General features: G+C 51.8%; 2 protein-coding genes across 2 annotated transcripts; both read right to left on the reverse strand.

Moving 5' to 3' along the window:
- Positions 1–584: 584 nt before the first annotated feature.
- Positions 585–5,278, reverse strand: LOC109309873 (serine protease inhibitor Kazal-type 5-like). Its single transcript, XM_019534748.1, has 5 exons — positions 4,888–5,278; positions 4,716–4,749; positions 2,102–2,232; positions 1,361–1,415; positions 585–668 (listed from the first exon to the last, which is right to left on the reverse strand). Exons 1-5 carry the CDS (start codon positions 4,944–4,946, stop codon positions 585–587), a joined length of 363 nt encoding a protein of 120 aa, XP_019390293.1. The 5' UTR covers positions 4,947–5,278.
- A 2,837-nt stretch (positions 5,279–8,115) lies between these two features.
- LOC109309874 (serine protease inhibitor Kazal-type 5-like) lies at positions 8,116–13,014 on the reverse strand. Its single transcript, XM_019534749.1, has 7 exons — positions 12,682–13,014; positions 11,558–11,583; positions 10,089–10,225; positions 9,222–9,300; positions 8,469–8,596; positions 8,240–8,300; positions 8,116–8,136 (listed from the first exon to the last, which is right to left on the reverse strand). Exons 1-7 carry the CDS (start codon positions 12,737–12,739, stop codon positions 8,116–8,118), a joined length of 510 nt encoding a protein of 169 aa, XP_019390294.1. The 5' UTR covers positions 12,740–13,014.
- Positions 13,015–13,662: the final 648 nt, after the last annotated feature.

Consider the following 13,662-nt stretch of genomic DNA (forward strand, 5'->3'; position numbering starts at 1 on the left):
GAAAAATCTTGGCTAGATCTGATGTCTATTATTGCTTGTCTTCAAAACGTGCCATTGCAGCCAGCAAGCTAAGCCTTCGATCCCAAGCACCAGCACAGACCTCCTCGGTGTCCAAGTGCCCTGTCCAAGGAGCCGTCGCGCCGCTCTGCGCAGTACAGACAGCGACAGAGAAGGAAAGACCGGCCAGAGCATGTCAGCTCAGAGCTGAGCCATGAACTGGGCATGTTTGCCTGCAAACGCAGGGGCTAAAATACCGGCTGCTGACCGCGTGTGCCAAAGACGGGATACCAGGAGTGGGTATTTTGAGACACAGGACTTCCCGGGTATGGGGCTTGCTGGAGAGGCAGACCTGGGCATGGCTGAGCGTAGAAACTGCCAGCTCGTGCTTGTGTCCAGTGTGCTTGGGGAAGCACGGCCAGGCAGGCAACTTTCTGTGGATGAACAAGTTACACCTAGAAGAGGCCTGACCGCTTGCATCCTAACAGAAGCAATTTTGCAAGGCCCTGAGTCCTGGCAGCCACGGTCTGTTACCCAGGGGCCTGTCGCTGCCGGCATCACTCGGAGGTAGCACAGTCTGGCCATACTCACCCCCTGTAGCCGGGCTGAGCGGTCGGACAGGAGGGTCTCCTGTCCTCTCCTCGCTGCGACCCGGAACCGCCGCAGCCGTTCTGCAAGAGGAGCAGAGGCAGGTTGCAAGGAGAGCGGCTGCCGGGCAGAGCATGTCTCGTGTCTGTCTGCCAGGAGGGATGGACTAGGAGCAGCCTCCGCCCTAGGCCCTCATTATTACCAAAGGCAACCTGGGAGCAGCACCCCTGACACCCAGGTCTGAAAAGTAAATGAAGATGGGCCCAGCGTGTTGGCAGCTGGCTGGGAAACAGAAGATAAAATCCATTGTGTGCACCTGTCCAGGTCCCCAGATAGGCATCTGTTTTGCATTTCAGCAATGCAAAAATTTATGAATTTTTTTGGCAAATAAAAAAAAAGGTGGGAGCAGAGGACACACTAGCCAGGGCTCACACGGGCTGGGGCACTCCCACGACTCCTGCCTTCACAGCCCTGCTTGGCCTGATATGGGCTGGGATCAGAGTCTCCCGCCTCCCTGAAGCCTGGGGACACTCTGGGGCGAGTCTTTCCCTCTCCAGTTTGGTCTGGACTAAAGAAATCTTCCTGGCAGATTGCATCAGAACTGCCTTGTTTGCACAGAAAGCCTCTGTGTTGGTGTCTGGGCCTTTTCCAGCTTCACAATGCTCCACCCAGATGTCCCAGCCAGCCCTGCCATGCAGCAAGAAGCAATGCTAGCCCCTCTCCTTGGGGCAGAAATGCCTGGCCAGGCAGCACCCCTTACCACGCTCAGCCTCACCTGGCTAGGCTGCGAGCTCACACGAGGCCGACTGCCGTTTTGAGCTTCTTTTCGGCTAGAAAAAGGGAGAGGAGAGAAAGCAGGGCTGATGGGCTGGGCCACATGTGCTGGCCCACACCACATCTCCCCTGTTTCGACACCTGCAACCGGGCTGCTCTGCCCTCCTTCCCATGGGGGCTTCTCCCTACGCCCCACCACCTGCTAACCCCGGGCGGGGAGAAGCATCTTCACGAGCAGGGGGCTGCACAGGAGCTGCCTGTAGGGCAGACGCAGCTTCCCGCGGGGCGAGGGGGACCTGCCCAAGTGGGTCTTTGCTCCCACCTAGAAGCAAGAGGCAGAAGAGCGCCTTCTTGCAGTTGCACCTCTGGACTCTGCAGCATCTCAGGCCCTGACTGACATCTGCCCTCTCTTAATCCCCAAGGGACGACGAGGTCGAATGCTTATAAACCACTGCGAGACTGTTTCAGGCTGGACGTAAGGAAGAATTTCTTTACTGTCCGAGCCCCCAAGGTCTGGAACAGCCTGCCAGCGGAGGTGGTTCAGGCACCTACATTGAACACCTTCAAGAGTAAATTGGATGCTTATCTTGCTGGGATCCTGTGACCCCAGCTGACTGCCTGCCCCTGGGGCGGAGGCTGGACTCGATGATCTCCCGAGGTCCCTTCCAGCCCTGATGTCTGTGAAATCTATGAAATCGTTGTGGCTCTACCTGGTTACTCAAGGAAAAGCCTTTATACTCACAACCTGTCTGCACACATGTAACACTTGTTGGGGTGCTGTCGGCCAGAGGCGTCGCGAACAGGATTGAGCTCTCTCGTGCAGAAGAGTTTCCCACCGTTCCTGATTTGCAACCGATATTCACTGCAGTCGTCCTGCCGAAGAGAGAAGAGCGTTTCCATTCAGGGTGTCTCCCTTGTTTTTCTGGCCGGGGTCTTAGAAATTTGGGGTTTCTTGCCAGAAAGCATTAAACCAAAACAAATGCATCATGCATAAAGCACTTGGGTGTGGTGGAGGAAGAAGGTATACCATATCAGCCAGCATCAGATATCTGAGCTGAGGCATGAGTCACAGGACTTGTGCACACCTCTGACTGTGGTGCACGTGCTGGGAGTTTTCTCGTAGGGCCTGCCTCGCTATAATCCTTCAGCTGGACTACTGGGAGCAAGCCACGGGTCTGCCCGATCACGTAATGAAGGCTTCGCTCCTGTCCCAACATCCTTAAACAAGCAGAATCAACCTTTCTGCAGATCACAGCAAAGACTATTTACTTTGTGGAGCAAATCACAACAACGAAGCCGTCCCAAACCGCTCCATGTCATCGAAGTGGATTAAGAAGCGAGAGGCTTTTATTGTATGCGGGCACAGCGTGAACACAGCCAGCAAAGCACGTAACAGCCCACGGACCGAGGGCACTTTGGAGGACAGCAGCGGGATTCAGGCGTGGCTTGGAAACACTGCATAACACACTTAGTGAATCCCAGGTTAGAGAGGTACGGTTTTCATCCGCACAAGCCATGCCAGGTGGTCCGGGCCCACCACCCTGTGATCGTTTTTATAATGCTACTTTTAAATCCAGTTTCAACCTATGTGGCTGGTTCTGAAGTAAGGATCTTGGGTCTGCCATTCCCCGGGTATCACACCGAGTCTCAAATAGCTCCTTACGATTGCTACAGGAAAGAAAAGTGGCAGCTGCTACCTAAGAGGGGACCAGCACCTTGGGGACCCGGCAATCCCGTCTTCCCAGAGCTGAATACAGAGCTTCAGAAATCCTACGGAGGTAGGACTAGATGGAAACTAGTCCTTGGCTTATCAAGTCCAGACCCTGTGTTGGAGGCGGCCAGCTCCTCACCACTACCTCCTGGAAGGGTCTGCTGGACGCTCGTTCCCCTGCCGCTGGGTGGAAACCTCCTCGTCTCAGTTCAGCCTCAGTGAACGCGTTTCCAGGTCACACCCATCTCTCCCTGTACCAGCCTTCTTCTTCAGCTTCTCTCTACTTTGCTTTTACTCGATAGAGCAACTGCGTCCCCTCTCAGAGTACGTTGTGCTAGACTGCACCAAGCAGGCCCGTCCTTGCCACTGCCCATCCTAGTGGACAGCATCTCAAGAGTCCTGTTTCTTGAACGTGGCCGACCTGAATGCTATACAGAAGTCTTGCTGAGGGCTGACCAGGGTACTGTTCACTGGAGATACCACCCCGGTGCATCCAAGGATTGCACGGGCCTGTTTTTTCTGGACAGCCTCACATCGGTGGCTCTCAGTCATGCCCTGATGGACTAATACCCCCCAGGCCTGGCATAGATGAACTTTCCAGTCCAACAGCAGGAATTCATCTGATGGGTCTCAAACAACATGCACTATTCAGTGCTGTCCCATTTCTGTGAATCCAGTCCACAAGGGCAGAGGCACAACGAGCCTGGACAAACCCTGGGGGGCAGGGGGCAGGGCGGTGCTGCTGAGCACCAGAGGGCTGCAAGGAGGGTGTTGCAGGAGTCTTACCTACGTCAGGGACTCAAAAAACAGGCCGTGACTTCTGCTGCTGCCACAGCCTCAGACGGTCTGCACACCCGGCTGTTGCTCCTACCGCAGCAGTGCACTGCCCATGTGCCCAGCTGCTGACACAAGAGCAACACCGCATGGGGAACGGGCTTCCCAGGGGCAGGGACATGATGCCGGTGCCTCTATTAAGCTGGTGCTCTACTCACTCGCCCACCCCACATCACGCTGCTGCTCGCGGTCCTCCTGTCCTCCCTGCACGACACCGTGACTGAAAATATTCAATCAGCCGCATCCCAAAGCAATGCTGAGGGATGCCTCCAGGGACTGCCCGTCCCTTCAGCACAGCATTGTCCACACAATAGTGCAGGCATCCTCTTGCAATGCAGCGGCTCCCCCCGTGCAATGGTCTGTCCATTGAGACAGACTGGGGCTGGCATGAAAAGGGGTGTCATTGGTCCTGTTGCAAGTAGCAGACAATGACACCCTTGGGACCTAGAGCCAGCACGCTGCCTGCTGGTCTCCTGGCCTGATGGGAACTGCGGGCCGTGCCTGTGCCTTGGAGCAAGGGTTTTGCCCTCCCAGAACGTGATCCCTGCCTGGTGCGGGGGGCTGGACCCGAAGATCTTCTGAGACTTACAATCTATGAATCCGTTCAAGTTTGCATGTGGCAGCAGCCCACAGTGCCACAAATGGGAGACTGGAGCCAGAAGGAGCACCTGGGTCACCTGCTTTGCACCGCGAGATTGCAGCAGCAGCTGGGCAAAATGCAAGCACAGAGGTGGGTTTTTTCCCTCTCTGCCCTGGATGCAAACGCAGAGCATTCATGTTGGGACCTCCCTGGCTTAACGTTGAGCCTCACCTCATCTTTGTTGGTCATCCTGCTGTCCTTTTTGCTGGAAGAGAAAAAAGAGGGGGAGCCTGAGTAGGGCACCGCAGAGCCTCACACCACCCATGCTTTTTGCTGCTCCCCATCGCATGGGGTTGCAAGCAGCCAGTCTCAGCAGAGGCTCCACCTCTATCTCTCTACTCACAATCGCTCTGCGCACAGGACACACTTGTTGTTGTGCTCCTTGCCGGAGGAATCCCACATGGGGTCCAACTCCCGTGTGCAGAAAAGTGTCCCACTGTTGAATGCTTCTTCGTATTCACTGCAGTCAACCTGCCAAGGGAAAAGCACATCATGGGATGGTGGGTTTTCTCTCGTTAGCCTTGTCGTGTCCTAATGAAGCAGCTAGGCTTCTTCACAGTGGATCGCATTCCCAGTGACTTCAGGCTCTTCATATTGTGACCTGCGCCCGGCTGCCCTAAGACACCAAACGAAACTCTCTGAAGACTCAGGGGTTGCTTGGTTCGCAGACCTTTTGCAATCACTCCAGCAAGACGTGGAACTGCATCTATCTATTACACCACGCTTGTGACATCTTCCTCTGACTTGAATGTCACACCTCAAGCAACTTCCCTGCCCTCAGTAACACCTGCAGTGCAGGAGTGCACATCTCGGCGCAGGGAACGCTCTGACAGTGTGGCCCCAATAACGTCCAAAGGGATTTACCAGTGGAAGTTTTCTCGTATGACTGTGCCAATTAGTTGCAAAGGACAAGTGACGGGGTGTGGTTTCTGGATGATCACACAAGTATTTGAGCACAAATCAATTTAAAGTTTGTTTTCCAAACACAGTCACGAGTCCACCTTGGAAATCCAAGTGCTGCGGCTGTCGGGATCAAGCAGCACCGCTCTTTGAATATGTGCGGAAAGCCACAACGAAGGGTGCATGAAAAAAGAGTTAAACACCATCTGCCCTTTAAATCCTTCTGTAACACCAGTAGATCTTTCCGCAGCTAGCATTTTAACTTGATTTCAGATGGGTGGGAGTTGAGACCCTCTGATCTGTTCTAGATGTTAACGCCCCCATTTCTGACTGAGTCTAAATTAGACAAAAATTAGTTCTCCTGTCCATAGCGAGTTAACGCACCCCTTTTACCTTCCTATAACTGAGCTTGATGAATTAAATTGGAGTTTTGCCTCCTTGGTGGGATGAACAACTTCCCTTCAGAAGTCCCCAGGTTCAGAAGGATCGACCGCCCATTCTGGAGTAAATCTCCTCACAGCCTTTCCGGATCCACCTGCCCCTGTACCACGGTATCAGCACCTCACAATCTTGAACATATTTGCCCCCACAAGATACAGGAGAGGTAAATTGGTGACATTGCCACAGTTTTCCTGGTGGAGCTGGACTTAGACACAACAAAGAATACATGATGTGACCAAGGTCATACTGGAAGTCAGTAGCAGAGCAAGGATTTGAACCAGGGTCCCTGGATCTCAGGCTGGTACCACTGAACTGTCCTTCCTCTCTCATAATTTTTATGAGCCTGAGGGTAGTCCCACTTGATCTGTCATGGAAAAGCTTTCCCTTTTCCCTTGCAGTTTTTTAAAGTAGACTGGGTGTACTGCGGTTACAGGTTGTCACCACTCCCTCAGGCAAAAGTGAGGGGCTGAAAGGCAACCAGTGCAAATGCACCATCTCCATCTCCTTTGAACCCCATTCCAGTCACACACATGGGCTTGAAAAGAAAAGAGGCCCTTAAAACAAAAACGATGAGCTGTCTGGAAAAATCAGCTGGGAAACCATCCAGAAAAACAAGGCGCAATTAGCATTAATATGCTGCCGCACCCTCCACTTGTCAGCGCTCACATGCAATGTTATTGCTTTCTATTACTGGTCGCAGGCCAACAGGGCGCCTGGTATTGAACCGAAATGTAGGAGTAAGAAGAAGCCAGTCCTGAAGAGCTCCCCACCAAGGTCAGACCCAGGCCACAGATCTCCTGACGCCGTGTCCAGCCCCAGCAAGGTAACGGCAAGGCTTTGCAAACCTCCTTCGGGAAGGGACAGCCTATGTCACCCAATCTATTGCAGGCGGCTGCGTCAGAGGATCCCATTCATACGTTGCTTAAGTTTCTTTTCAAAGCGAGCATCCCAGGGGGAGGTCAGGACGTAGACCGTGCATCCCAGCGGGAGGCCAGCGTCGAGGCAAACTCCTCTGCTCAGGACTAGAATCCTTCAACGTCCAGGTGAAGTTTACTTGTTGTAGGGTTATCCCCGTTTGGTCCCAGGCCCACAGCTTTAAGCTTCAACCTCCTTGATGGACCCTCTGCCTGTATTTCTGCAGAGCAACGTGTCACATCTCAGCCCCTGTTCGGCCGGACTAGCCAAGCCAAGGAGTTTTAGTCTCCTCTCACGAGGCAGGTTCTTCATGGCTCTCATCCTCCTAGTAGCTGTCTCCTGTCCTTGCTCCAGGGAAGTCATGTTTCTGAAATATGGGCACTTCTGCAGAAAATCCCAGCTAAGGTCTTCCCAGGGTCCTGTGCAAAGGTGCTGAAACTTTCTTATCTCCACTGGAAATACCATGCCTGATGCTTGCAAAGCTTGCATTCAGGACACCGCATCAGTGGCTCGCAGCCTAATGCAGCCCACCATCATTTCCAACTAACAAGCTTCCAGCTCCGTGGCAGGGATTCCTGCTACGGCTCCCAAATGCTGTGATCTGGCAATTTGTGCTGCTGGATACCATCCCATTTCTGTGCCTCCAGTCCTCAGGGTCATCCAGGTCTTCCTGACTTGCACACCAATCCCGTTCAGTAACGGGCGTTTCTCTGCACAGGGCATCGTTAGCAAATTTCATTGCCAGGTTCTGACTTTTGCACCAGCCATTGACGAAATTTTCTATCAGATCAGTCCCCAGAGTGATGCTTGAGAAACACCGCTAGGCCCCGCTGTCAGGCTGGCCATTCCCACTGAGAAATAAATTCATACAAGAATGCGGAGAAAGTAACTGTCACCCCAGACATCCTATCTGCCCACCATTTACTGGAAATGACAACAAAAGATAAGGAAGATCCTAAGGAAAGCTTTGGAGAGGCAAACGCCAACAGCTGATGTAGGTTTTGGATCCGTGAATGTCAGAGCAGTGAGGCGCTCCTCCCTCCTCCTGTCTGCCGACGAGGGGCGTCTCTCCCATCTTGTTCCTTCTGGCCGAAATGCTGCCTTCAAGCCATTTACGTCTTCAGGCCTGGGGACCGGCCCCCTCCCAGGCAGCAGACCATGAGCCCTTAACCTATGACTGGGACAAAACCGGTTGCTTTCCTAGCTGGGTGGGAACTATGGGCCAAGACTGCACCTTGGAGCTGGACTTGCGACCCAAATGCCCACAAACAGGAGACTGGAGCCGGAAGGAGCTCCTGGGTCTCCTGCCTTGCCATCAGTACAGACGCAGCAGCAGCTGGGCAAAATGCAAGCATGGATGTGGTCTTTTTTTCCTTTCTACCCTGGTGCAAAGGCAGAGCATTCATGCTCGGCCCCCCGTGCTTAACACCGAGCCTCACCTTGGCTCTCCGAAATTCCCCTTGGTCGTTCTGGGTAGAGTTCAGACCATTCTCCCTTTTGCTGGAAGAGAAGAGAAGAGAAGGCGTGGGCGTGAGCAGGGCACTGTGGAGCCCCGCACCACCCATGCTTTTCACCGCTGCCCATTGCACGGGGGCCCACACCGCCAGTGGCAGCAAACAGCGGGTGCGGCTGCTCGGGGCCCGGCGGGCCCCGTCTCTCTGTACTCACTACCGCGCCGCGCACAGGAGACACTTGTTGCTGTGCTCCTTGCCGAAAGAATCGCGCACGGGGTCGTTCTCCTTCGTGCAGGAAAACTGTCCGCTCTTGAACAGCTGCTCGTATTCACTGCAGTCGATCTGCGACGGGAAAACCGCGTCAGAGAAACCCCGGGTCGGTAGCGGGGTCAGGGCTAATCCAGCCTGCTCTGGTCTGGTCGCAGTGGCTGCAAGTCCCGGGCTCTGCCTCCACGCCTGGAGCGCTAGGAAATGTTTCCTCATCTCTGCCGTAACTCTCAGCGGCCGAGGAGACCGTCGAGTTAAATGAGAACTAATTAGAGTGGACTTGCTCTTACAGCCTGCCTCAATCAGAGCTCCCTGGTCATCATTTACCTGATGCTGACAGCTTGGCTGGTACCTCTCAAACGAGGAGAAGGCACCAGAGATTAGGATCTAGAGAAGACACAGACACAGGCAGGCCAGTAACTCTTTGACAGGGCCCATCGGCAAGGATTGGAGGTGTTTTGAACCCCGGTTTCTCGGCACTAGCAGAAAACACCGTCGCTCCTTGTCCCTCCCAGGCCGATCCCTGCTGCGGGCCAACAGCACAGCCCCGAAGAGCCACTTGGGCCCTGGACCTGCCAAGCCACATGCAGTTTGGGGCCTGAAGTCTCCCACTGCTCTACTTCCCTCCACTGCGGTCAGTCCAACCCGATAACATCGTCCGCACGGGGATCCGGTCAGCACGGCTCGCGATTCACCTCACCTTTCCTGACTCGTCTCTGCTTCCACTTTCCTTCCCATCGCCTTCTCCACCATTTCCTGCATTACTGAGTCCTCTTCCTCTGCAGCCAGAAATGGAAATAGTGAATGGCCAGGAGTCGCGCAGTCCTCGGTCATAAAACCAAAGTGGCTAATAATTAAGGGCCCAGTCTTGCAAACCCCCAAGTCCTCACTCAAGCAAAACCAGGGCTTTAAGGTAGCTGAACATGCACAGGGTGCATCCACACATTCATTAATGCGCCTTAAGTTTAGTACTTGGATAACCAAGTGCCAAATCAATGCACAGTAACGCGCGCCACTGCACGGTACTGCCAGCGCACAGGTTTTTCAGGCAGGAATTGCATAGCAGCCTAATACTCCTGCTAGCTACTGGCACAGTCTTTGCTGCAGTGTTATTAGGCTGGTGTGCAGTTAGGGTTGCATGTAGACGCACCCACAACATGCTTAGCATCCTTCCACCGCGGGTACGCTGCCTTTCTCCCCTCTGTGCCTGGTTCACCAGTCCTTTCCACCATATCGTCTCAATGCAGAATTTCCCTTAAATGCTGCATGGGCAAAAACCAGAAGCTAAGCCTTTATACTGCTATCTCTTTTCCTCTTTTGGGATTTTTGGCTGGACAATGAAAAATAACCGGTTTCACGAGTTTGATGATGGCACTGGGGACATAACGAGTGACCGCTCTGGACTGGGATGGGCTGGGGGGCAGGTGGGAGCTGCCAAAGGCTGCAGTGTATTCCTCAGCCTGAAATGCAGGCCACAGGGACGGAGCAAGGTGGGGAAGGAGCATGGCAAACATGCTCTCGCAGAGCAGCTCTATCGCTGCTACAGCTGTTTATTTCTAATACTCACATCAGCTTTTTGCACATGAGGCACTGGTTGAGGTGCATTTTGCCATCCGGGCCACGGACAGGGCTGTTAATTCTATTGCAGTAAAAAACCCCCGTGCGTGAGATGCCATGATATTCTTTGCAGTGGTCCTGAAAAAACTATAAAGAGAACAGTGCATGGAGGGCTTCCCCCTGAGACCCTTTGCTGGGGGTTTAAGAAGCATTCGCTGATGGGAGTCATTACCATTGCAAAGTCTTTGCCCTCCAGCGGTCACGAGCCACTTTTGTCCTGTTTTAGGCTCCTAATCCCTGCCCTGAATTACACTTTAATACAACATGCAGAATAAAGCCATGACGTGGCCAATGGTGGGGTTCAAACAGCCAGGCTGGCTAACAGTATAAAGCATTGCTACCATATATACCTACAAACATAGGGCTATATGGCAGGCTACTGGCACATGGGAGATAGGCTGGAGGGCTCACCAAGTATTTAAAGTGATCCTCCTCAATCTCTTGAACTACATCTCTTAGGAGAGGGATGTCTGTGGCTAAGGCAATAATGCAAACAGCTCGTCTGCTGGACAATTTCCACCCGTTGCAGCGGAAAGGCCTCGCGGCAGTGAGCAGGGGGTACCGCAGCGCAGCAGCAAGGCTTCTCCGCACCAGCGAGCGATTCAGTTGCAGGAGATGAACCTCAGCAAAGTTTTAAACGTTCAGGGAGAAGGGCATTAATATTCCCCTCTGAATCACTTTTCAACTACCTCACCCAGTGGGCAACTAGCAACACAGACTGCATGGGATCAATACTCCAGCTAATGATGTTTTAATTGACCTGTATAGTCGTGTAACTGGGGGCAGGGGGGGCAGGGCTCTAGCCTGGGTGTGGACACCAAGGAGGCGCAAGGGCAGCAGCTACCAGCACAGCCACCACCCAGGGCACACGATATGCCTCGGGGTCCGTATATAAAATTGGGACTTTCCTGAGGAAAACCAAACTGGTCTGGCTAAAATATGAGCGGACCCGCTGTTTTGCTCAGCAACTGGATTAAGTAGCTTTCCCCCGCCCCCCCTCCCCCCCCATGAGTCAAAAGAGTAATTTTAAATGTTGCATATTTTACATTCTCACAAGCTTCCTGGAGATCCTTTTGGGTCAGGGGCCAAAACCCGTATATCACTAAAAAAAACAACTCCTGCTATTTCTGACCTGCATCTCATGAGGTTTCTTGACCAAATACATTTTGAAAAGCATCCAAAAGCCATTCTCTGAATCTCCAAAATGTATTCAGAGAAGGATGCAGCCACATCCGACCCATAAATGGTGTGAGCTACCCCAGGCTCTAACACCAAAATCTCTCTCTGAACCCCAAGACATTTACTCCATCCTGCGGCATTGTGCAACATCCTGATCTGCCTTTAAATCCCCATGGTCTTTCCCCATTGCTGCTAGGAAACCTGAACCGCCGTAGAGAGAAGAGGAAGAGCTGGACTAACCTTACTCCATTTCTGGCTGGCAACATCTGAGAGAAAAACAAAACACAAATGAGGAGACGACAAAGACTTTGACAGCAACTGAAAGTTTTCAGTTCATCAATTCAACGCAGTCTCTCAAACTGGCAAAATATCACTGAATCAAGATGCGGCACCAAAGAAATGAGAGCGGTTAGCAAATGGCAATGCATCCGGGTTTTCATGGGGCAGAATTTTCCACTCCACCACATGCAACTCTCATCTTGCTAGCAACCCTTATTACTTTTGTAAAACTGTGTCCTTTCTTCCATGCGTCCTCTAATACACGGGGCGCTGGACTCACCCAGGAGGCCACTGCCCTCAGCCATCCTTCAAGTTCCCTCTCAAGGCCCCTTTTGACTGCAATGCCTAAACGAGTTAGCTGACCCAGAGACAGGCAAGTAGGGACATCTGATGCAAATGTGTCTCTCTGCAAAGCCATTAGAGTTGGCTCTGTGTATGTGTGTGCACCCATGTTATCTTCCCCCCTTGCATGGTGCATCAATCACCATGCAGCCGCAAGGAGCTCTTGGTTACATTTTCTTCATAATAAATGAGTGTATTGCTGCAGGAGCATAGCCCGAAGTCCATGCTTGTGCCCAAATGTTCCCAACACACTATGTAAAAAATCCATTTGGCACAAATGCAGCTGGAGAGGGGAAAAAAAATCCCATTTTCAGGAGATCACACACAAAAAAAAGTTTTAAAATTTTGGTTCCGGTCTTCAATTCCTCAAGCAAAAATTTTAGAAAAAAAAATTATAGCTTTTTAAAATTAACATGATCACTTTGCCCCCCAAAAATATCCATTGCAAAATTATTATTTTTTTCTTTACAGTGAAAAAGGGATGTTCTCTCTCATTTACTTGCAAGAGAAAAAGCCATTCACCCATCACAGTGCAATGCACAGAACCAATTTTGCTAATAGAAATCAAGCAACTATGGCAGTCTCTTTCTAATGCAGCTCTGGTTCTTTTCGAGCAAGCCCCTTGTCTAATTAGAAGAGATCTGCATCCTCCTGAGCAAACACACAATGCTTGGTCAAAGCGTCCGTGCGCTTTGATGCGTCAAGCGAAGCCTTCCCTAGAGATTATAGCAAAAGTGACTGACCTGAGAAGAAGCAGAAAAAGGCCAGAGCCAGGAGCACAAAGACACCTGCTATCTTCATGGCGAGGACAACGCCTGAGCCTGGGCTGACTTCTCAGTGCATTGCTCAGGAAAAACCCACGGAGCAGCTCCAGTCAGGTCGGGTATATGTAGGTGACCAGGCTCTCCACCTCCCCGATGACGTAACCTCCTCAAGAGCCCTCATTAGCCACGAAAACCAGTTGGTTGACTGTGGCTCCCAGTTATAACGATTCCAGCCATGTAATTGCTTTCCACAGGGATGGGACACATTTGAGACACACCCCAGGTCTTGTCATGGAAGAAGTTGATAAATAGATCCTTCCCAACCCCACACAGCCTAAGGAGCTTGCCCTGTGGTATGTAGAATAAAGTTGCCTAACCTGCACTTTCATTTCTACCCAGGAGGACTTTTACAATCTTTTCTCCAATGCCTGGTGTAGGGGGCTTGTGTCCAAAAGCTTGCAATTAAAGAATTTGTTTTTGCAAAAATCTTGTTGGTCTAATAAAAGATATCACCTCTACTATGAGCCCTGATTGCTTTTTCCTCTAGACCAATATGGCTACAACCTGGATACTTAACCTGGAGTGTCATTCCTGGCTTTCTCTGCTTGCACAGGATAGCTAAAAGGGACCGGGTTTTAACAAACTGGTGCCAGTAAAGCCCATAGCAGTTACGCGTTGCTCAGCATCCCAAAAATCACTTTCATTTAGGAGCCTAAGTAGGGATGTAAAAGTTGCATTAGCTCCCAGGGGTGTTGGTTGTAGCCATGTTGGTCTAAGGACATAGGCAGATGAGGCTCTTTGGGTAAATCTGATATATTTTATTAAACCAACTCAAATAGTTGGAAAAATTCTTCTTTGCAAGCTTTTGTGTACAAGCACCCTTCTTCTTTAGCTCTCTGCAAGCTTGAAAATGTTCATGTCTAAATTCTTGTCTCCTTTCAGCCCATCCTCAGCCTCAGA

This window comes from Crocodylus porosus, unplaced genomic scaffold (assembly GCF_001723895.1).
Source record: "Crocodylus porosus isolate Cpor-Errol unplaced genomic scaffold, CroPor_comp1, whole genome shotgun sequence".
NCBI lineage: Eukaryota > Metazoa > Chordata > Crocodylia > Crocodylidae > Crocodylus > Crocodylus porosus.

Bases quoted from the DNA above. Each gene is read 5' to 3' on its own strand.
- LOC109309874 (XM_019534749.1), bottom strand. From the start codon at position 12,739: ATGAAGATAGCAGGTGTCTTTGTGCTCCTGGCTCTGGCCTTTTTCTGC. The intron at 9,301-10,088 runs GTGAGTATTAGA...TTCTGGCTGCAG, and splicing joins CTCATGTGCAAAAAGCTGAT to AGGAAGAGGACTCAGTAATG. The intron at 8,137-8,239 runs GTGAGGCTCGGT...CATTTTGCCCAG, and splicing joins GGGAATTTCGGAGAGCCAAG to CTGCTGCTGCGTCTGTACTG.
- LOC109309873 (XM_019534748.1), bottom strand. From the start codon at position 4,946: ATGTGGGATTCCTCCGGCAAGGAGCACAACAACAAGTGTGTCCTGTGC. The intron at 4,750-4,887 runs GTGAGTAGAGAG...TTTCTCTTCCAG, and splicing joins GTCCTGTGCGCAGAGCGATT to CAAAAAGGACAGCAGGATGA. The intron at 2,233-4,715 runs GTGAGGCTCAAC...TCTCTTCGGCAG, and splicing joins GGATGACCAACAAAGATGAG to GACGACTGCAGTGAATATCG.